The following is a 21,560-nucleotide window of genomic DNA, read 5'->3' on the forward strand; positions in this document are numbered from 1 at the left end:
TTTATGGCCCCTGGACAGCAGATGCCCTTACCCGGAGCGGGTCAGACTTTGGTCTCTGGTGGCAGTCTGAGGAAACACAGTCAGTCAGCACCAGGGGCTGGTAGGTTGGTTTCAGGGGGCACCTCGAAGGCAGCCTCTTTTTGCATGTATTGCTAAACCCGACACTGGCATCAGTGTGGGTTTATTAATATGAGATATTTGATACCACACATCCCTATTTTCAGTGAAGCTATCATGTAGCTGGGGAACTCATTTTCACCAGCGTCCAGCACGTTTTAAAATGGCTTCCCTGGTCACTGGTACTGGCAGCAATGCAACCGACCAGCACAGTGGCATGCCTGCTCATGCAGCTATGTCCTCACAGGTAATATAAGGCACCATGCATTAGAGCTGTTAGGTCTGCTGTAAGGGTGGCTTACAAACATTACCTGCAGTGTTAAGCGGCATGACACAGGGATGTGTCGTGCCGTGCTTTCTCTTTTGTCTGCACCAAGGCACGCAGCCTGCAGTGGCAGTCTTGCATGAGCTTGGTGAGGGGTCCCTTAGGGTGGCACAATTCAAGCTGTAGCCTGTAGGACCTTCTTTAGCGTCTTAGGCCCTAAGTACCAGGGGTACCAGTTACTAGGGACTTACAAAAGGTACTAAAGGAATTACCAATTGGGGTGAAATTGCACAATTTTGGGAAAGATATCTGACACTTGGGATCTGATTAGCAGGAACCCAGTGCACCTACAGTCAAAATCACATCAAACACCAGGTAAAAAGTGGGGGCGACCATGTAAAAAATGTTTCCCCCACTCCACTCGTCCATCCATCTAACTGCCCATGCATCAAACTATTTATCCATCCTTCTCAACCCACTGATCCGTCCACCGCGTTGTTCCTCACCATCCATCAAGGAACATAGTAAGCCTTTAAAAGTGGAAGTAATACTCCGGTCATTGGGACTGGGCACAGTACTGCAGCAGGGGCTTGAACCACTTGCTACAGTGCCACAGAAGAGCTCTCTCAAGCTGGGCACAATACTCCAGACACGGCATCTGATAGCAGTAGCAATACTATAGGCGTGTCATCGACAGTCAGGCAAGGCTCCAGGTAAGTCCTCCAGAATAGGGTCCTGTGCTCCAGACAAGGCCTTCCCAGTGATGTGTGTACTGCACGGATGTCACACAACCTCTCTTTTCTGTTAGTTTCATTATGCCTGCCTCTGCACCCCAGCATTCCTTCCGTACTCAATTCCACCTAGAGATGTACCAGAAGGTTTACCGTCTTTGAAAGTACACTTTATCAACACTGCCTTGCCGCACCTCTTGTGTGTGCACATGCACACTCATAAGGGACATTGGTACGGCTGCTGGCTTGCTGTTCTTTTTTGCAGATTGATATAGCGGGAACTCGACCCGAAGGTATTGGAGCGCTTTACATGAGCACCGGTTACGTTACATGAGGATACATTCATTTTTTTGGGGGGTAGGCACAGGGAGATTAAGTGATTTGCACAGAATCACAGGATGTGGAGTCGACCCCGAGGCTCGAACCTTGGTTTCCCAACTCCAAGGTCAGCAGTCTAGCTGTAAGACCACATCCTCCCCCCTTTACTGAGTTTACGAGACCTTGTACCCCCACCATGCCCATGGTTGTCATCCGTTATGTCATTTGAGATGTTATCAGTGATGTCATCAATTATGCCATTGAACATCTCATGAGTGATGTATTTGCGAGGTCATAAGCTGAACATGGTGGGGGCACAAGTGAGTTACCTCAGTAAACTATAACTGGTGAATTCCTGTGATTTTTTTTTAGTTTAAAATGATATGTTTTACCTGACATTTTCACCTAACTATAATGTACCCAGTACTAAATTGGTGCCGGTGGCTGCCAGTGGGGCCCACCGGCACTCATTTTTGGGGACTGGTACATATTTTTCCTCTCTGATACTGATGGCGAACAAGAGAGAGAAAAATACACAAACGGTAAAGAAGGAGGAAGAGAAAGACGTAAAAGCGGGAACAAAGAGCGAAAGCACAAGAGAGAGGTAAAGGGGATGCAGTGTCTGGTGGCGGATTAAAGAGGCATGAGGGGGATTCAACCCCTATGGAACCTCGGTATTCGGAGCGCCGATTTTTAATAGCACCGCTGGAGCAGACCAGGCACGAATTCGTCTACACATTAAGCACTGGTACCTGTTCTGTGTGTCAGGGAAACATGGACAACTGCTGCCAGTGTTGTCTTTGTACTATGCGTTAGAGAAGTGTAGCACAATCTGTTCACTATTCAAAAAAAAAAAAAAAGTTTGGTTTGCCAGTGCTTGGTTTAAGAAAGAGTTTCTCTGGTGCTCCTCACGTGAGCACAAGATTGTACAAGTGAACAAGTGTAATGTCTATGCCTTTGTCTCTTTATTAGCGTAATACTACTAGTATTGCGAGTGTGTTTATACTCATTTAGGCACGTGGTGGTTGAAGCAGGTGTCTCGTCCAGCTACAGGGGTAGTCTCTGTAATTGCTGGCAGTTTCACACCCTGGGGCATATTTACAAGGACATTGCGCCACCAAGTTGTCACTTTTTCCGAAAGCTCCGGTGGCGCAATGTCCTGCTCTATGTTTATACGGCGCTGCTAAGCCACTTTGTGGCTGCCTTGTAAATATGGCCCTCCTCGTCACCGCTTTCTGGGGTAAATGGGCGTGCACTGGGTGTCGCTTTGGACGTTCCCACGCAACACCTGTTGCTTTTCCACGCTGCCCCAGATTTACAGGGACCTGTGAATCGGAGGCAGCACCAAAAACGAACGCCTCTGAAAAGAAGGTGTTAGAGTGGTGCAACGAGGATTATTTCTTCTCATGTTTTGCTCTGTCTATGAGTGCTGCGTTCTGCAGCACACATAGAAGGAGCCAAGCAACATTGATGACTGTTTTTGTGCAGGAAGGTGTCCCTTCCTCCACAGACCCAATCACCCCTGCATTGCAGGCCCCCGTTCATCATGGTGCAAGGGTGCCTGCGCCGGCGCTAGGTACCTGTTCTGGCACCGGCGCACGGGAAAACATAGGGCTGCACAGCATTCTTGTAAATACAGCGCATCCCTGCATTTTTTAAATGACACAGCGCAGCTGAATTGGTTGCAGGCCTGCGCTGCGCCATTTTGTTGTAAATATGCCCTCCCTGTTTTGTGGTGAGACCGTCTGTCGGCTGCGGGCATAGCTTCCATTGGTGCAGCATGTGCAGTGGCACCAGGGTTCAGAGGCTCTATCGTTATCATCAGACAGCAGCAAGGGTCCCATGTCTTTCCTTGCACAGGGCTCTTCCCACACTGACACCACCACTGCCGTCTGTAGCTGTTTGGTGTCTAGTGTCTTTCAGTGCAGTTTGAGGGGTTGCCCCACCCCCCTCCCCCGGGCCCCTGCTGCGCTCTCAGAGCCCGTGACAGCTGCAGTCTGGTGACCTCTCACCATGCAGACGTCATCAGGACCCCCGTGTGAGGGCTGGAGCTGTAAGTGTTAATAGAAGGGGGTGAACTCCCCGGCGTGAATCCTGCTTCATTCGATTGAGAAGATTTCAACCATCCACCAACTAATCCATCCAATCAACCATTCATCCACCTACCCACTCATATGTGCACTTATCCAATCAATTTCTCCGTCCCAGCATCCACTCAAGCACCCACCCACTCACTCAACTCACCCACTCATCCTATAATCCCCCACGTATTAACTCATTCATCCCTCCAAAAACTCACTAACTCACTGATCCGTCCGATTCTTTGTCGACGCTCATATTTCAACACACCCATGATCTATCGATCCCCCATCCATTCGTATGCCCATTTACTCGAACATTGAAGAACGAAGCGAGGGATACGACTGCTCAGCATTTCACCAGTCAATAGAGATGGCAGTAACAGCCACTCGATCGATGCGTGACATGCTGTGGTGTCACGCCCAGCTGTCCGTCAGGAGCTCAGTGCTTCACCGTGTTTTCCTTTGGGGTGAAAAAAGCTCAGACGCGGCCTTAACGCGGCGGATTGCTGTTTTGTGTATTTCACGATATATTGTGCTCTAAAGTGCTCAGGGACTCCTTTGGCGCAAAAGGCGCTACATCAACTACGAATAAAAGCATCAGGCATTTGGATAGCGCCCTTCTACCGTCGGTATGCCTCTGTGCGCACTCAGGGTCTCAGTGCCGCCCCCTACGGTTCTGGAATTCCGTTGCAAGGAGTTAATGTGTGTCACGTGTCTACTTTGATAACAAAGATGAAACTTTTAATAATAAGAAGAAGACGCAAGTTGAATTGGGTTTGTGGTGAGCTATAGCTAGCCGAAAGCGTACTTAGTTTTTTGGAAAAAAGCACATTATGTTACTTATTGTTGTTAATTGTCTACTCTCGTGCTAATAGCGTACTCTAGGGGTCCCAGGGCACTCGTATCATTTCCTGAAACTGTTGTGCTAATGCTGAACGCGGCTTCCTACTGTCCCCTTTGTCCAGGTCTTGTTTGGCTGTGATTCCTGCCCCCGCCCACTCGGCTGCCCAAACGCCCTCACCCCCTGTGCCCCCAGTGTGCCTTCAGCCTTCCTTAAGGCGGGTGAGCACTGGACCCTCTCTGCCTAATATGTGTGTGTGTGTGTGTGTGTGTGTGTCGGGCTGGGGGGGGGGGGGGGGGAGGGGGGGGCTAACGACCAGAGCTGCCGACCTTGGAGCTGGGGAGTCAGGTTTGAGTCTCAGCGTCGGCTCAACGTCCTGTGATTCTGGGCAAATCACGTAATCTCCCCGTGCCTACCAACAATGAATGTGTCCTTGTGTGACGTGACTGGTGTCCATATAAAGCGCTGCAACACCTTCGGGTTGAGTCTGCGCTATATAAAACTGCAAAAACAAAGGCAGAGGGCACACCTAGAAAAAGTACTTTGATGGGATGGCATTTGCTTGCCAAGTTTCTGGCCCCCACTTTCCCTCACGCTGCATCCTCTCAGGCCTGCTCCCTGCCCACAGCCCTCATCCTTTAGGGGGGCACCCACACGGGCCACGTCACAGGAAGAGGAGAACGGAGGGATGCGGAGGACGGGATGGATGGAAGGGTGGGTGGGAGGCTGGAGGGAGAGAGGTCTGTGCGGAGGGTTCTTGCTGAGGGAGAACCTGGATAGAGGGGTAGGGGAGAATGGAATGAGAGAAAGGAGGGGTGCGGAGCGAGAGGGCGGGGCTGCACTGGAGGGGGGAGAGCTGGGATTGGGGCAGGCGCCGGGAGGGGGCGGAACTGGGGGCAGGGAGGCTGGCATACTCGGCCATCAGCCCTGCCTGGATCAGGTTTCCTTCTGTAGAGAAGGAGAAAAGCGGCCGAGGCAGCGACAGGCATCTTTGCAGCCCGCCTCCCCAGCGCCAGCACACAGCACCCCGCAGCCGCTGCCGAGGACCCCCAGCCCGAAGACAACATGGTGAGGACCCCCAGGACCCGGGGAGGAAGCGAGAGGAGGGATGGAGAGGGCGAGAGGAGGGGCGGAGGGGCACTCGAGGAGTGAGGGGCTCCGGCCTGTCCCAGCTGGGATGGGGGTAGGAAGATGTCCTTCCTGGTGGGAGCCTAGATTCCGGAACGCAGCCCTCCACTCCCTTATCTCTTCTGTCCCCCAAATTCTACTTCCCTCCAGCTTTCCTGTCTCTGTCTGATCTCCCCGCAAGTTTTTTCTCTATTCTGTCCCCCCATGCCCCGTCCTTCTATAACACCAGCCCCCTCTCCTGTCTCCCAAAGAAAACCCCTCTCTCCTGCCCACTGGAATGTCTGCCCTCCTGTCTCCCCAACCCCCTCCCCATCTCTAGGCTTACATACTCCGTGCCCTCGTCTCTCCTGTGCTCGTTTATACATCCGTTCCTGGCCACCTAATGTCTCCTCCAAGCGTCTCTTCTTTTCCGCCCCTCCTCCACAGGGCCCACTCTCTTTTCTCTCCCCTCCTCAGGCCCCCATTTTCCTCTCTACCCCCTTCCTGTCTCCCATGGACTCAGCCCTCTCCTCTGCACCCCAGCATGACTCTCCTCATCTAGCCCCAGACTTCCCCTGCCCTCCACCCTGCCTGCAGATCTACCTCCCCCTGCACCCCTTGGCTCCTCACTGCTCATCTGTCTCTCACCTTGAACCCTCCCCTCCCACCCCTTGTGGCTGCTCCTGTCCCACTTAGGTTCAACTCTTTCGCTTCGCCTCAGCCCGCGTTGTCTTCCGATTCCGGCTCTGCTCTTCCCGCCTGTCCTGCAAAAAGAACACATGATGGACGGAATGCTGAACGATGTCAAACATTCGCCCCCAGTACAGAGATCTGGGCCTGCATGAGGCGTTTATTTGCTCACAGTTGCATTCCAGTTTGGACCCAGCCATATGCAAATCAGTTTTGACCCTGTTTCTCATGGGAACAATCCAGCCCGAACTGCCAGGCCAGGTCCACCCCTGGTCCCTGGTCCAGAAACAAGCATCATAAGACCGGTTTCGGGGTTTCTCCCCTCATCAGCCAGGATAGCTTGAATCCAGTGGCGTGCAGAGCACAGGACTCACGTCTGAGCATACCCGTCCCACATACCCGTCCCACTCGGGGTGACAAATGCAAAAGGAACAATTGACGGACGGAATGCTGAACAATGTCAAACATTCACCCCAGTACAGAGAGCTGGGCCTAAATCCATCGTTTTTTTGCTCACCATGGCCTATCCTGACATTGCTCTGCTGGCCTATCCTGTCACTGCTGTCGATTCTGGCTCTGCTGACCTATCCTGGCCCGGCTGGCCTATCCTGGCACTGCGGGCGATTATGGCACTGCTCTGCTGGCCTATCCTGCCACTGCTGGTGATTCTGGCACTGCTCTGCTGGCCTATCCTGGCACTGCTGTCGATTCTGGCTCTGCTGACCTATCCTGGCTCTGCTGGCGATTCTGGCACTGCTCGTCTGGCCTATCCTGGCACTGCTGTCGATTCTGGCTCTGCTGGCCTATCCTGGCACTGCTGGCGATTCTGGCACTGCTCTGCTGGCCTATCCTGGCACTGCTGTCGATTCTGGCACTGCATTGCTGGCCTAACGTGGCACTGCTGTCGATTCTGGCTCTGCTGACCTATCCTGGCACTGCTGGCAATTCTGGCACTGCTCTGCTAACCTATCCTGCCACTGCTGATGATTCTGGCACTGTTCTGCTGGCCTATCCTGCCAATGCCGTTGAAACTGGCTCTGCTGGCATATCCTGGCACTGCTGTCGATTTTGGCTCTGCTGACCTATCCTGGCACTGCTGTCCATTCTGGCACTGCTCTTCTGGCCTATCCTTGCACTGCTGTCTATTCTGGCTCTGCTGGCCTATCCTAGCACTGCTGTGGATTTTGGCACTGCTCTGCTGGCCTAGCCTGGCACTGCTGTGGATTCTGGCACTGCTGTGGATTCTGGCACTACTCTGCTGACCTATTCCACCACTGCTGTCGATTCTGGCACTGCTCTGCTGGTCTATCCTGCCACTGCTGTCGGTTCTGGCATCGCTCTGCTGGTCTATCCTGGCACTGCTCTGCTGGCTTATCCTGGCACTGCTGTCAATTCTGACACTGCTCTGCTAGCCTATCCTGGCACTGTTGTGGATTCTGTCACTGCAGGCCTATCCTGGCACTGCTGTCGATTCTGGCACTGCTCTGCTGACTTATCCTGACACTGCTGTCGATTCTGGCACTGCTCTGCTGGCCTATCCTGGCACTGCTGTCAATTTTGGCACTGGTCTATTGGTTTGGCCTTGCTCTCATCCTCCTCAGATGCAGGCACTGCTCTGCTGGTCTGTCTGAACCCTGCTGTCGATTCTGGCTCTGCTGACCTATCCTGGCTCTGATGGCCTATCCTGGCACTGCTGGCGATTCTGGCACTGCTCTGCTGACCTATTCTGCCACTGCTGGCGATTCTGCCACTGTTCTGCTGGCCTAAACTGGCACTGCTGTCGAATCTGGCTCTGCTGGCCTGTCCTGTCTCTGCTGTCGATTCTGGATCCCCCGGCCTATCCTGGCACTGCTGTCGATTCTGGCACTGCTCGTCTGGCCTATCCTGGCACTGCTGTCGATTCTGGCTCTGCTGACCTATACTGGCACTGCTGTCGATTCTGGCACTGCTGGCCTATCCTGGCACTGCTTTCAATTGTGGCACTGCTCTGCTGACCTATTCTGCCACTGCTGGCTCTGCCACTGTTCTGCTGGCCTAGCCTGGCACTGCTGTCGAATCTGGCTCTGCTGGCCTGTCCTGTCTCTGCTGTTGATTCTGGCCCTCCCGGCCTATCCTGGCACTGCTTGTCTGGCCTATCCTGGCACTGCTGTCTATTCTGGATCTGCTGGCCTATCCTGGCACTGCTGGCCTATCCTGGCACTGCTCTGCTGGCCTATCCTGGCACTGCTGTCGATTCTGGCACTGCTGGCCTATCTTGGCACTGCTGTCAATTCTGGCTCTGCTCTGCTGACCTATCTTGGCACTACTGTCAGTTCTGGCACTACTCTGCTGACCTATCCTGACACTGCTGTCGATTCTGGCACTGCTGGCCTATCCTGGCAATGCTGTCGATTCTGGCTCTGCAGGCCTATCCTGGCTCTGCTGTGGATTCTGGCACTGCTCTGCTGACCTATCCTGGCACTGCTGTCAGTTCTGGCACTGCTCTGCTGACCTATCCTGACACTGCTGTGGATTCTGGTACTGCTCTGCTGGCCTATCCTGGCACAGCTGTCGATTCTGGCACTGCTGGCCTATCTTGGCACAGCTGTCGATTCTGGCACTGCTGGCCTATCTTGGCACTGCTGTCAATTCTGGCTCTGCAGGCCTATCCTGGCTCTGCTGTGGATTCTGGCACTGCTCTGCTGACCTATCCTGACACTGCTGTGGATTCTGGCACTGCTCTGCTGGTCTGTCCCAGCACTGCTGTCGGTTCTGGCACTGCGTGGCAGACCTCTTGATCTGGTACAGCTCTCATTCTCCCTGGGTGTTTGGGCACTGCTCTGGTACTCACTCTCCAGATGTTCTGGCCCTCTCCAAATCTGTATTTACCTGGTTCTCTTCACATGCTGATCATTTTCTGTCTCTCTTCCTATATTTTGGACTGAGCCCCCTCTCCTCGCCTTTCTCATTTTCCCTTTCTAGCACACTTCTGGCTCTCTTCATTTTATGGAGTCATTGTCTCTCCTTTCAGGCTGTATGCTCACTCATTCCGCATTCTGGCAATGTGCTCGCGGCTTTCTTTCTATTCTGGCCTTGAGTTTGCTCTCCTCCCATTCTGCTCCTGTGCTCACTCTCTTCCCATTCTGGCCCCGTGCTCACTCTCTTCCCATTCTGGCCCTGTGTTCACTTTCTTCCCATTCTCTTCCCATTCTGGCCCTGTGCTCCCTCTCATCCCCTTCTGGCCCTGTGCTCCCTCTCTTCCCATTCTGGGCCTGAGCTCCCACTCTTGTGCTCTCTCTCTTCCCATTTTGGTTGTGTGCTCACTCTCTTCCCATTCTGGCTCTGTGCTCCCTCTCTTCCCATTCTGGCCCTGTGCTCCCTCTCATCCCATTCTGGCCCTGTGCTCCATCTCTTCCCATTCTGGCCTTGTGCTCCCTCTCTTCCCATTCTGGCCCTGTGCTCCCTCTCATCCCATTCTGGCCCTGTGCTCCCTCTCTTCCCATTCTGGCCCTGTGCTCCCTCTCTTCCCATTCGAGCCCTGTGCTCACGCTCATCCCATTCTGGCCCTGTGCTCACTCACTTCTTTTCTGGCCCTGTGCTCCCTCTCTTCCCATTCTCTTCCCATTCTGGCCCTGTGCTCCCTCTCTTCCCTTTCTGGCTCTGTGCTCCCTCTCTTCCCTTTCTGGCCCTGTGCTCCCTCTCTTCCCATTCTGGCACTGTGCTCCCTCTCTTCCCATTCGAGCCCTCTGCTCACGCTCATCCCATTCTAGCCCTGTGCTCACTCACTTCTTTTCTGGCCCTGTGCTCCCTCTCTTCCCATTCTCTTCCCATTCTGGCCCTGTGCTCCCTCTCTTCCCATTCTGGCCCTGTGCTCCCTCTCTTCCCATTCTGGCACTGTGCTCACGCTCATCCCATTCTGGCCCTGTGCTCCCTCTCTTCCCATTCTCTTCCCATTCTGGTCCTGTGCTCCTCTTCCCATTCTGGCCCTGTGCTCCCTCTCTTCCCATTATCTTCCCATTCTGGCCCTGTGCTCCCTCTTCCCATTCGAGCCCTGTGCTCACGCTCATCCCATTCTGGCCCTGTGCTCCCTCTCTTCCCATTCTCTTCCCATTCTGGTCCTGTGCTCCTCTTCCCATTCTGGCCCTGTGCTCCCTCTCTTCCCATTATCTTCCCATCTGGCCCTGTGCTCCCTCTTCCCATTCGAGCCCTGTGCTCACGCTCATCCCATTCTGGCACTGTGCTCAAGCTCATCCCATTCTCTTCCCATTCTGGCCCTGTGCTCCCTCTTCCCATTCTGGCCCTGTGCTCCCTCTTCCCATTCTGGCCCTGTGCTCCCTCTTCCCATTCTGGCCCTGTGCTCACTCCCTTCCCATTCTGGTTGTGTGCTCACTCTCTTCTTCTCTGGCCCTGTGCTCGCTCTCTTCTGGCCCTGTGCTCTCTCTCTTCCCACTCTGACCCTGTGTTCTCTCTCATCCCATTCTGGCCCTGTGCTCCCTCTCATCCCATTCTGGCCCTGTGCTCATTCTCTTCCCATTCTGGCCCTGTGCTCACTCTCTTCTTTTCTGGCCCTGTACTCTCTCTCTTCCCGCTCTGAACCTGTGCTCACTCTCTTCCCATTCTGGCACTCACTTATTTTCTGGCCCTGTGCTCACTCTCTTCCCATTCTGGCCCTGTGCTCACGCTCTTCTTCTCTGGCCCTGTGCTCACTCTCTTCTTCTCTGGCCCTGTGCTCGCTCTCTTCTGGCCCTGTGCTCACTCTCTTCTTTTCTGGCCCTGTGCTCTCTCTCTTCCCACTCTGACCCTGTGCTCACTCTCTTCCCATTCTGGCACTCACTTATTTTCTGGCCCTGTGCTCACTCTCTTCCCATTCTGGCCCTGTGCTCACTCTCTTCTTCTCTGGCCCTGTGCTCGCTCTCTTCTGGCCCTGTGCTCTCTCTCTTCCCACTCTGACCATGTGCTCTCTCTCAACCCATTCTGGCCCTGTGCTCTCTCTCATCTCATTCTGGCCCTGTGCTCCCTCTCATCCCATTCTGGCTCTGTGCTCATTCTCTTCCCATTCTGGCCCTGTGCTCACTCTCTTCTTTTCTGGCCCTGTGCTCTCTCTCTTCCCACTCTGACCCTGTGCTCACTCTCTTCCCATTCTGGCACTCACTTATTTTCTGGCCCTGTGCTCACTCTCTTCCCAGTCTGGTCCTGTGCTCACTCTCTTCTTCTCTGGCCCTGTGCTCGCTCTATTCTGGGCCTGTGCTCTCTCTCTTCCCACTCTGACCCTGTGCTCCCTCTCATCCCATTCTGGCCCTGTGCTCACTCTCTTCTTTTCTGGCCCTGTGCTCCCTCTTCCCATTCTGGTCCTGAGATCCCTCTCATTCCATTCTGGACCTGTGCTCACTCTCTTCCCATTCTGGCCCTGTGCTCACTCTCTTCCCAGTCTGGTCCTGTGCTCACTCTCTTCCCATTCTGGCCCTGTGCTCACTCTCTTCCCATTCTGGCCCTGTGCTCACTCTCTTCCCAGTCTGGCCCTGTGCTCACTCTCTTCCCAGTCTGGCCCTGTGCTCACTCTCTTCCCAGTCTGGTCTTGTGCTCCCTCTCTTCCCATTCTCGTCCTGTGCTCACTCTCTTCCCAGTCTGGTCTTGTGCTCACTCTCTTCCCATTCTCGTCCTGTGCTCCCTCTCTTCCCATTCTGGCCCTGTGCTCACTCTCTTCCCAGTCTGGTCTTGTGCTCCCTTTCTTCCCAGTCTGGTCTTATGCTCCCTCTCTTCCCATTATCGTCCTGTGCTCCCTCTCTTCCCATTATCGTCCTGTGCTCCCTCTCTTCCCATTCTGGCCCTGTGCTCACTCTCTTCCCAGTCTGGTCTTGTGGTCCCTCTCTTCCCATTCTCGTCCTGTGCTCCCTCTCTTCCCAGTCTGGTCTTGTGCTCCCTCTCTTCCCATTCTCGTCCTTTGCTCACTCTCTTCCCAGTCTGGTCTTGTGCTCCCTCTCTTCCCATTCTCGTCCTGTGCTCCCTCTCTTCCCATTCTGGCCCTGTGCTCACTCTCTTCCCAGTCTGGTCCTGTGCTCCCTCTCTTCCCATTCTCGTCCTGTGCTCACTCTCTTCCCAGTCTGGTCTTGTGCTCCCTCTCTTCTCATTCTCGTCCTGTGCTCACTCTCTTCCCAGTCTGGTCTTGTGCTCCCTCTCTTCCCAGTCTGGTCTTGTGCTCCCTCTCTTCCCATTCTTGTCCTGTGCTCCCTCTCTTCCCATTCTGGCCCTGTGCTCACTCTCTTCCCAGTCTGGTCTTGTGCTCCCTCTCTTCCCATTCTCGTCCTGTGCTCACTCTCTTCCCAGTCTGGTCTTGTGCTCCCTCTCTTCCCATTCTTGTCCTGTGCTCCCTCTCTTCCCATTCTAGCCCTGTGCTCACTCTCTTCCCAGTCTGGTCTTGTGCTCCCTCTCTTCCCATTCTCGTCCTGTGCTCACTCTCTTCCCAGTCTGGTCTTGTGCTCCCTCTCTTCCCATTCTTGTCCTGTGCTCCCTCTCTTCCCATTCTGGCCCTGTGCTCACTCTCTTCCCAGTCTGGTCTTGTGCTCCCTCTCTTCCCATTCTCGTCCTGTGCTCACTCTCTTCCCAGTCTGGTCTTGTGCTCCCTCTCTTCCCATTCTTGTCCTGTGCTCCCTCTCTTCCCATTCTGGCCCTGTGCTCACTCTCTTCCCAGTCTGGTCTTGTGCTCACTCTCTTCCCATTCTCGTCCTGTGCTCACTCTCTTCTCATTCTCGTCCTGTGCTCACTCTCTTACCAGTCTGGTCTTGTGCTCCCTCTCTTCCCATTCTCGTCCTGTGCTCACTCTCTTCCCAGTCTGGTCTTGTGCTCACTCTCTTCCCATTCTCGTCCTGTGCTCACTCTCTTCCCAGTCTGGTCTTGTGCTCACTCTCTTCCCATTCTCGCCCTGTGCTCACTCTCTTCCCAGTCTGGTCTTGTGCTCACTCTCTTCCCATTCTCGCCCTGTGCTCACTCTCTTCCCAGTCTGGTCTTGTGCTCCCTCTCTTCCCATTCTCGTCCTGTGCTCACTCTCTTCCCAGTCTGGTCTTGTGCTCCCTCTCTTCCCATTCTGGCCCTGTGCTCACTCTCTTCCCAGTCTGGTCTTGTGCTCCCTCTCTTCCCATTCTCGTCCTGTGCTCACTCTCTTCCCAGTCTGGTCTTGTGCTCCCTCTCTTCCCATTCTCGTCCTGTGCTCACTCTCTTCCCAGTCTGGTCTTGTGGTCCCTCTCTTCCCATTCTCGTCCTGTGCTCCTTCTCTTCCCATTCTCGCCCTGTGCTCACTCTCTTCCCAGACTGGTCTTGTGCTCCCTCTCTTCCCATTCTCGTCCTGTGCTCACTCTCTTCCCAGTCTGGTCTTGTGCTCACTCTCTTCCCATTCTCGTCCTGTGCTCACTCTCTTCCCAGTCTGGTCTTGTGCGCCCTCTCTTCCCATTCTCGTCCTGTGCTCACTCTCTTCCCAGTCTGGTCTTGTGCTCCCTCTCTTCCCATTCTCGTCCTGTGCTCACTCTCTTCCCAGTCTGGTCTTGTGCTCACTCTCTTCCCATTCTCGTCCTGTGCTCACTCTCTTCCCAGTCTGGTCTTGTGCTCCCTCTCTTCCCATTCTCGTCCTGTGCTCCCTCTCTTCCCGTTCTGGCCCTGTGCTCACTCTCTTACCAGTCTGGTCTTGTGCTCCCTCTCTTCCCATTCTCGTCCTGTGCTCACTCTCTTCCCAGTCTGGTCTTGTGCTCACTCTCTTCCCATTCTCGTCCTGTGCTCACTCTCTTCCCAGTCTGGTCTTGTGCTCACTCTCTTCCCATTCTTGTCCTGTGCTCACTCTCTTCTCATTCTCGTCCTGTGCTCACTCTCTTCCCAGTCTGGTCTTGTGCTCCCTCTCTTCCCATTCTTGTCCTGTGCTCACTCTCTTCCCAGTCTGGTCTTGTGCTCCCTCTCTTCCCATTTGTTATATCCTGCTAATGTTGATGCAATGCCAGTCTACCACCAGTGGAATGTTCATGTGATGATGCAGGCAGAATGTTGGGAATCTCCAGTGAGTAATGTCAGTTGACTGAGGCTGAGCTGCCTGCTGGCTGCTCCTGGTGGGGTCTTTATCTGATCTAGACTTGGTCTTTATACTATCTTAATCTAATCTACTTGTGATCTTGTACCATCTTCCAATAAACCTACTTAAATCATCACTACTGAATGGACCTGATTACTACATCATTCTTGTCCTGTGCTCCCTCTCTTCCCATTCTGGCCCTGTGCTCACTCTCTTCCCAGTCTGGTCTTGTGCTCCCTCTCTTCCCATTCTCGTCCTGTGCTCACTCTCTTCCCAGTCTGGTCTTGTGCTCCCTCTCTTCCCATTCTGGCCCTGTGCTCACTCTCTTCCCAGTCTGGTCTTGTGCTCCCTCTCTTCCCATTCTCGTCCTGTGCTCACTCTCTTCCCAGTCTGGTCTTGTGCTCCCTCTCTTCCCATTCTCGTCCTGTGCTCACTCTCTTCCCAGTCTGGTCTTGTGCTCACTCTCTTCCCAGTCTGGTCTTGTGCTCACTCTCTTCCCATTCTCGTCCTGTGCTCACTCTCTTCCCAGTCTGGTCTTGTGCTCACTCTCTACCCAGTCTGGTCTTGTGCTCACTCTCTTCCCAGTCCGGTCTTGTGCTCCCTCTCTTCTCAGTCTGGTCTTGTGCTCCCTCTCTTCCCAGTCTCGTCCTGTGCTCACTCTCTTCCCAGTCTGGTCGTGTGCTCCCTCTCTTCCCATTCTCGTCCTTTGCTCACTCTCTTCCCAGTCTGGTCTTGTGCTCCCTCTCTTCCCATTCTCGTCCTGTGCTCCCTCTCTTCCCATTCTGGCCCTGTGCTCACTCTCTTCCCAGTCTGGTCCTGTGCTCCCTCTCTTCCCATTCTCGTCCTGTGCTCACTCTCTTCCCAGTCTGGTCTTGTGCTCCCTCTCTTCTCATTCTCGTCCTGTGCTCACTCTCTTCCCAGTCTGGTCTTGTGCTCCCTCTCTTCCCATTCTCGTCCTGTGCTCACTCTCTTCCCAGTCTGGTCTTGTGCTCACTCTCTTCCCATTCTCGTCCTGTGCTCACTCTCTTCCCAGTCTGGTCTTGTGCTCACTCTCTTCCCATTCTCGTCCTGTGCTCACTCTCTTCCCAGTCTGGTCTTGTGCTCACTCTCTTCCCATTCTCGTCCTGTGCTCACTCTCTTCCCAGTCTGGTCTTGTGCTCCCTCTCTTCCCATTCTCGTCCTGTGCTCCCTCTCTTCCCGTTCTGGCCCTGTGCTCACTCTCTTACCAGTCTGGTCTTGTGCTCCCTCTCTTCCCATTCTCGTCCTGTGCTCACTCTCTTCCCAGTCTGGTCTTGTGCTCACTCTCTTCCCATTCTCGTCCTGTGCTCACTCTCTTCCCAGTCTGGTCTTGTGCTCACTCTCTTCCCATTCTCGTCCTGTGCTCACTCTCTTCTCATTCTCGTCCTGTGCTCACTCTCTTCCCAGTCTGGTCTTGTGCTCCCTCTCTTCCCATTCTCGTCCTGTGCTCACTCTCTTCCCAGTCTGGTCTTGTGCTCCCTCTCTTCCCATTCTTGTCCTGTGCTCCCTCTCTTCCCATTCTGGCCCTGTGCTCACTCTCTTCCCAGTCTGGTCTTGTGCTCCCTCTCTTCCCATTCTCGTCCTGTGCTCACTCTCTTCCCAGTCTGGTCTTGTGCTCCCTCTCTTCCCATTCTTGTCCTGTGCTCCCTCTCTTCCCATTCTAGCCCTGTGCTCACTCTCTTCCCAGTCTGGTCTTGTGCTCCCTCTCTTCCCATTCTCGTCCTGTGCTCACTCTCTTCCCAGTCTGGTCTTGTGCTCCCTCTCTTCCCATTCTTGTCCTGTGCTCCCTCTCTTCCCATTCTGGCCCTGTGCTCACTCTCTTCCCAGTCTGGTCTTGTGCTCCCTCTCTTCCCATTCTCGTCCTGTGCTCACTCTCTTCCCAGTCTGGTCTTGTGCTCCCTCTCTTCCCATTCTTGTCCTGTGCTCCCTCTCTTCCCATTCTGGCCCTGTGCTCACTCTCTTCCCAGTCTGGTCTTGTGCTCACTCTCTTCCCATTCTCGTCCTGTGCTCACTCTCTTCTCATTCTCGTCCTGTGCTCACTCTCTTACCAGTCTGGTCTTGTGCTCCCTCTCTTCCCATTCTCGTCCTGTGCTCACTCTCTTCCCAGTCTGGTCTTGTGCTCACTCTCTTCCCATTCTCGTCCTGTGCTCACTCTCTTCCCAGTCTGGTCTTGTGCTCACTCTCTTCCCATTCTCGCCCTGTGCTCACTCTCTTCCCAGTCTGGTCTTGTGCTCACTCTCTTCCCATTCTCGCCCTGTGCTCACTCTCTTCCCAGTCTGGTCTTGTGCTCCCTCTCTTCCCATTCTCGTCCTGTGCTCACTCTCTTCCCAGTCTGGTCTTGTGCTCCCTCTCTTCCCATTCTGGCCCTGTGCTCACTCTCTTCCCAGTCTGGTCTTGTGCTCCCTCTCTTCCCATTCTCGTCCTGTGCTCACTCTCTTCCCAGTCTGGTCTTGTGCTCCCTCTCTTCCCATTCTCGTCCTGTGCTCACTCTCTTCCCAGTCTGGTCTTGTGGTCCCTCTCTTCCCATTCTCGTCCTGTGCTCCTTCTCTTCCCATTCTCGCCCTGTGCTCACTCTCTTCCCAGACTGGTCTTGTGCTCCCTCTCTTCCCATTCTCGTCCTGTGCTCACTCTCTTCCCAGTCTGGTCTTGTGCTCACTCTCTTCCCATTCTCGTCCTGTGCTCACTCTCTTCCCAGTCTGGTCTTGTGCGCCCTCTCTTCCCATTCTCGTCCTGTGCTCACTCTCTTCCCAGTCTGGTCTTGTGCTCCCTCTCTTCCCATTCTCGTCCTGTGCTCACTCTCTTCCCAGTCTGGTCTTGTGCTCACTCTCTTCCCATTCTCGTCCTGTGCTCACTCTCTTCCCAGTCTGGTCTTGTGCTCCCTCTCTTCCCATTCTCGTCCTGTGCTCCCTCTCTTCCCGTTCTGGCCCTGTGCTCACTCTCTTACCAGTCTGGTCTTGTGCTCCCTCTCTTCCCATTCTCGTCCTGTGCTCACTCTCTTCCCAGTCTGGTCTTGTGCTCACTCTCTTCCCATTCTCGTCCTGTGCTCACTCTCTTCCCAGTCTGGTCTTGTGCTCACTCTCTTCCCATTCTTGTCCTGTGCTCACTCTCTTCTCATTCTCGTCCTGTGCTCACTCTCTTCCCAGTCTGGTCTTGTGCTCCCTCTCTTCCCATTCTTGTCCTGTGCTCACTCTCTTCCCAGTCTGGTCTTGTGCTCCCTCTCTTCCCATTTGTTATATCCTGCTAATGTTGATGCAATGCCAGTCTACCACCAGTGGAATGTTCATGTGATGATGCAGGCAGAATGTTGGGAATCTCCAGTGAGTAATGTCAGTTGACTGAGGCTGAGCTGCCTGCTGGCTGCTCCTGGTGGGGTCTTTATCTGATCTAGACTTGGTCTTTATACTATCTTAATCTAATCTACTTGTGATCTTGTACCATCTTCCAATAAACCTACTTAAATCATCACTACTGAATGGACCTGATTACTACATCATTCTTGTCCTGTGCTCCCTCTCTTCCCATTCTGGCCCTGTGCTCACTCTCTTCCCAGTCTGGTCTTGTGCTCCCTCTCTTCCCATTCTCGTCCTGTGCTCACTCTCTTCCCAGTCTGGTCTTGTGCTCCCTCTCTTCCCATTCTGGCCCTGTGCTCACTCTCTTCCCAGTCTGGTCTTGTGCTCCCTCTCTTCCCATTCTCGTCCTGTGCTCACTCTCTTCCCAGTCTGGTCTTGTGCTCCCTCTCTTCCCATTCTCGTCCTGTGCTCACTCTCTTCCCAGTCTGGTCTTGTGGTCCCTCTCTTCCCATTCTCGTCCTGTGCTCCCTCTCTTCCCATTCTCGCCCTGTGCTCACTCTCTTCCCAGTCTGGTCTTGTGCTCCCTCTCTTCCCATTCTCGTCCTGTGCTCACTCTCTTCCCAGTCTGGTCTTGTGCTCACTCTCTTCCCATTCTCGTCCTGTGCTCCCTCTCTTCCCAGTCTGGTCTTGTGCGCCCTCTCTTCCCATTCTCGTCCTGTGCTCACTCTCTTCCCAGTCTGGTCTTGTGCTCCCTCTCTTCACATTCTCGTCCTGTGCTCACTCTCTTCCCAGTCTGGTCTTGTGCTCCCTCTCTTCCCATTCTCGTCCTGTGCTCACTCTCTTCCCAGTCTGGTCTTGTGCTCCCTCTCTTCACATTCTCGTCCTGTGCTCACTCTATTCCCAGTCTGGTCTTGTGCTCACTCTCTTCCCATTCTCGTCCTGTGCTCACTCTCTTCCCAGTCTGGTCTTGTGCTCACTCTCTTCCCATTCTCGTCCTGTACTCACTCTCTTCCCAGTCTGGTCTTGTGCTCACTCTCTTCCCATTCTCGTCCTGTGCTCACGCTCTTCCCAGTCTGGTCGTGTGCTCACTCTCTTCCCATTCTCGTCCTGAGCTCACTCTCTTTCCAGTCTCGTCCTGTGCTCACTCTCTTCCCAGTCTGGTCTTGTGCTCACTCTCTTCCCATTCTCGTCCTGTGCTCACTCTCTTCCCAGTCTCGTCCTGTGCTCACTCTCTTCCCAGTCTGGTCTTGTGCTCCCTCTCTTCCCAGTCTGGTCTTGTGCGCCCTCTCTTCCCATTCTCGTCCTGTGCTCACTCTCTCCCCAGTCTGGTCTTGTGCTCCCTCTCTTCACAGTCTGGTCTTGTGCTCCCTCTCTTCCCAGTCTGGTCTTGTGCGCCCTCTCTTCCCATTCTCGTCCTGTGCTCACTCTCTCCCCAGTCTGGTCTTGTGCTCACTCTCTTCCCATTCTCGTCCTGTGCTCACTTTCTTCCCAGTCTGGTCTTGTGCTCACTCTCTTCCCATTCTCGTCCTGTGCTCACTCTCTTCCCAGTCTGGTCTTGTGCTCCCTCTCTTCACATTCTCGTCCTGTGCTCACTCTCTTCCCAGTCTGGTCTTGTGCTCCCTCTCTTCCCATTCTCGTCCTGTGCTCACTCTCTTCCCAGTCTGGTCTTGTGCTCCCTCTCTTCACATTCTCGTCCTGTGCTCACTCTCTTCCCAGTCTGGTCTTGTGCTCACTCTCTTCCCATTCTCGTCCTGTGCTCACTCTCTTCCCAGTCTGGTCTTGTGCTCACTCTCTTCCCATTCGCGTCCTGTGCTCACTCTCTTCCCAGTCTGGTCTTGTGCTCACTCTCTTCCCATTCTCGTCCTGTGCTCACGCTCTTCCCAGTCTGGTCGTGTGCTCACTCTCTTTCCATTCTCGTCCTGAGCTCACTCTCTTTCCAGTCTCGTCCTGTGCTCACTCTCTTCCCATTCTCGTCCTGTGCTCACTCTCTTCCCAGTCTCGTCCTGTGCTCCCTCTCTTCCCAGTCTGGTCTTGTGCTCCCTCTCTTCCCAGTCTGGTCTTGTGCGCCCTCTCTTCCCATTCTCGTCCTGTGCTCATTCTCTTCCCAGTCTGGTCTTGTGCTCCCTCTCTTCCCATTCTCGTCCTGTGCTCACTCTCTTCCCAGTCTGGTCTTGTGCTCCCTCTCTTCACATTCTCGTCATGTGCTCACTCTCTTCCCAGTCTGGTCTTGTGCTCACTCTCTTCCCATTCTCGTCCTTTGCTCACTCTCTTCCCAGTCTGGTCTTGTGCTCCCTCTCTTCCCATTCTCGTCCTGTGCTCACTCTCTTCCCAGTCTGGTCTTGTGCTCACTCTCTTCCCATTCTCGTCCTGTGCTCACTCTCTTCCCAGTCTGGTCTTGTGCTCACTCTCTTCCCAGTCTGGTCTTGTGCTCACTCTCTTCCCATTCTCGTCCTGTGCTCACTCTCTTCCCAGTCTGGTCTTGTGCTCACTCTCTACCCAGTCTGGTCTTGTGCTCACTCTCTTCCCAGTCCGGTCTTGTGCTCACTCTCTTCCCAGTCTGGTCCTGTGCTCCCTCTCTTCCCAGTCTGGTCTTGTGCTCCCTCTCTTCCCAGTCTGGTCTTGTGCGCCCTCTCTTCCCATTCTCGTCCTGTGCTCACTCTCTTCCCATTCTCGTCCTGTGCTCACTCTCTTCCCAGTCTCGTCCTGTGCTCACTCTCTTCCCAGTCTGGTCCTGTGCTCCCTCTCTTCCCAGTCTGGTCTTGTGCTCCCTCTCTTCCCAGTCTGGTCTTGTGCGCCCTCTCTTCCCATTCTCGTCCTGTGCTCACTCTCTTCCCAGTCTGGTCTTGTGCTCCCTCTCTTCCCATTCTCGTCCTGTGCTCACTCTCTTCCCAGTCTGGTCTTGTGCTCCCTCTCTTCACATTCTCGTCATGTGCTCACTCTCTTCCCAGTCTGGTCTTGTGCTCACTCTCTTCCCATTCTCGTCCTTTGCTCACTCTCTTCCCAGTCTGGTCTTGTGCTCCCTCTCTTCCCATTCTCGTCCTGTGCTCACTCTCTTCCCAGTCTGGTCTTGTGCTCACTCTCTTCCCATTCTCGTCCTGTGCTCACTCTCTTCCCAGTCTGGTCTTGTGCTCACTCTCTTCCCAGTCTGGTCTTGTGCTCACTCTCTTCCCATTCTCGTCCTGTGCTCACTCTCTTCCCAGTCTGGTCTTGTGCTCACTCTCTACCCAGTCTGGTCTTGTGCTCACTCTCTTCCCAGTCCGGTCTTGTGCTCCCTCTCTTCTCAGTCTGGTCTTGTGCTCCCTCTCTTCCCAGTCTCGTCCTGTGCTCACTCTCTTCCCAGTCTGGTCGTGTGCTCACTCTCTTCCCATTCTCGTCCTGTGCTCACTCTCTTCCCAGTCTCGTCCTGTGTTCGCTCTCGTCCCATTCTGCCCCTGTGCCTGCTGTCTTCACATTTTTTCCCTGTGTTTACTCTTTTCCTCTCCTTTCTTCTCCATAGACTTGACCAAGATCCTCTCGATTAATGTATCCGCCGAGACTTCCCCAGTCCCGTGTACCCACATAGACTCCTGCACCCCTCTTTCACCCCCCGAGTCATGTGCGCCCTTCAAGGACATCCTCCCCTCCAGGCCCATGCAGAACACCCAGATGCATATATCCTCCAGAGTTACTGCCCCCAGCCTCTCGCGTCCCCTCCCTCTTTAGTGTCCGCATCGACCCCTCCCCTTTCACCCTGTCTCGCTCTCCCTCCGTCCTCGCCCCCACTGTCCTACAGTCGCTCGTACGGTAACTCATTCATTCTCAGCCGTTCACTCCTGCCTCTATGACCTTCTGTTGTATGATTTCCTCTTCATTCTAGGTTTTGTTAAATGTAAACGTCCCTGTTTCTCGTAAAGCGCTTTTATGCCCGTGGTTTTCTAGCGCTATATATAACTGTCAAAATATATAAATACAAATGTTCTAAACACAACCTCATGTATCCTCCTACACTTATCTATCACCTGGGCTCTTATACCCCAGACTTATGTGCCCCATATCACCTGTCACCCTAGACTTGTGTACCCCTCTAGACTAAC

General features: G+C 54.0%; 1 protein-coding gene across 1 annotated transcript in view; it reads left to right on the forward strand.

Annotated features, from left to right (window-relative positions):
- The first annotated feature begins 5,064 nt into the window (after positions 1-5,064).
- FSTL1 (follistatin like 1) overlaps positions 5,065-21,560 on the forward strand; it is a 141,971-nt gene continuing 125,475 nt past the window's right edge. The window contains exon 1 of the mRNA XM_085621046.1: positions 5,065-5,421. Within this exon, the coding sequence (XP_085477172.1) occupies positions 5,419-5,421 (3 nt within the window). The 5' untranslated portion in view covers positions 5,065-5,418. The remainder of the gene's footprint in view (positions 5,422-21,560) is intronic.

This window comes from Triturus cristatus, chromosome 8, assembly GCF_964204655.1.
Source record: "Triturus cristatus chromosome 8, aTriCri1.1, whole genome shotgun sequence".
Taxonomy (NCBI): domain Eukaryota; kingdom Metazoa; phylum Chordata; class Amphibia; order Caudata; family Salamandridae; genus Triturus; species Triturus cristatus.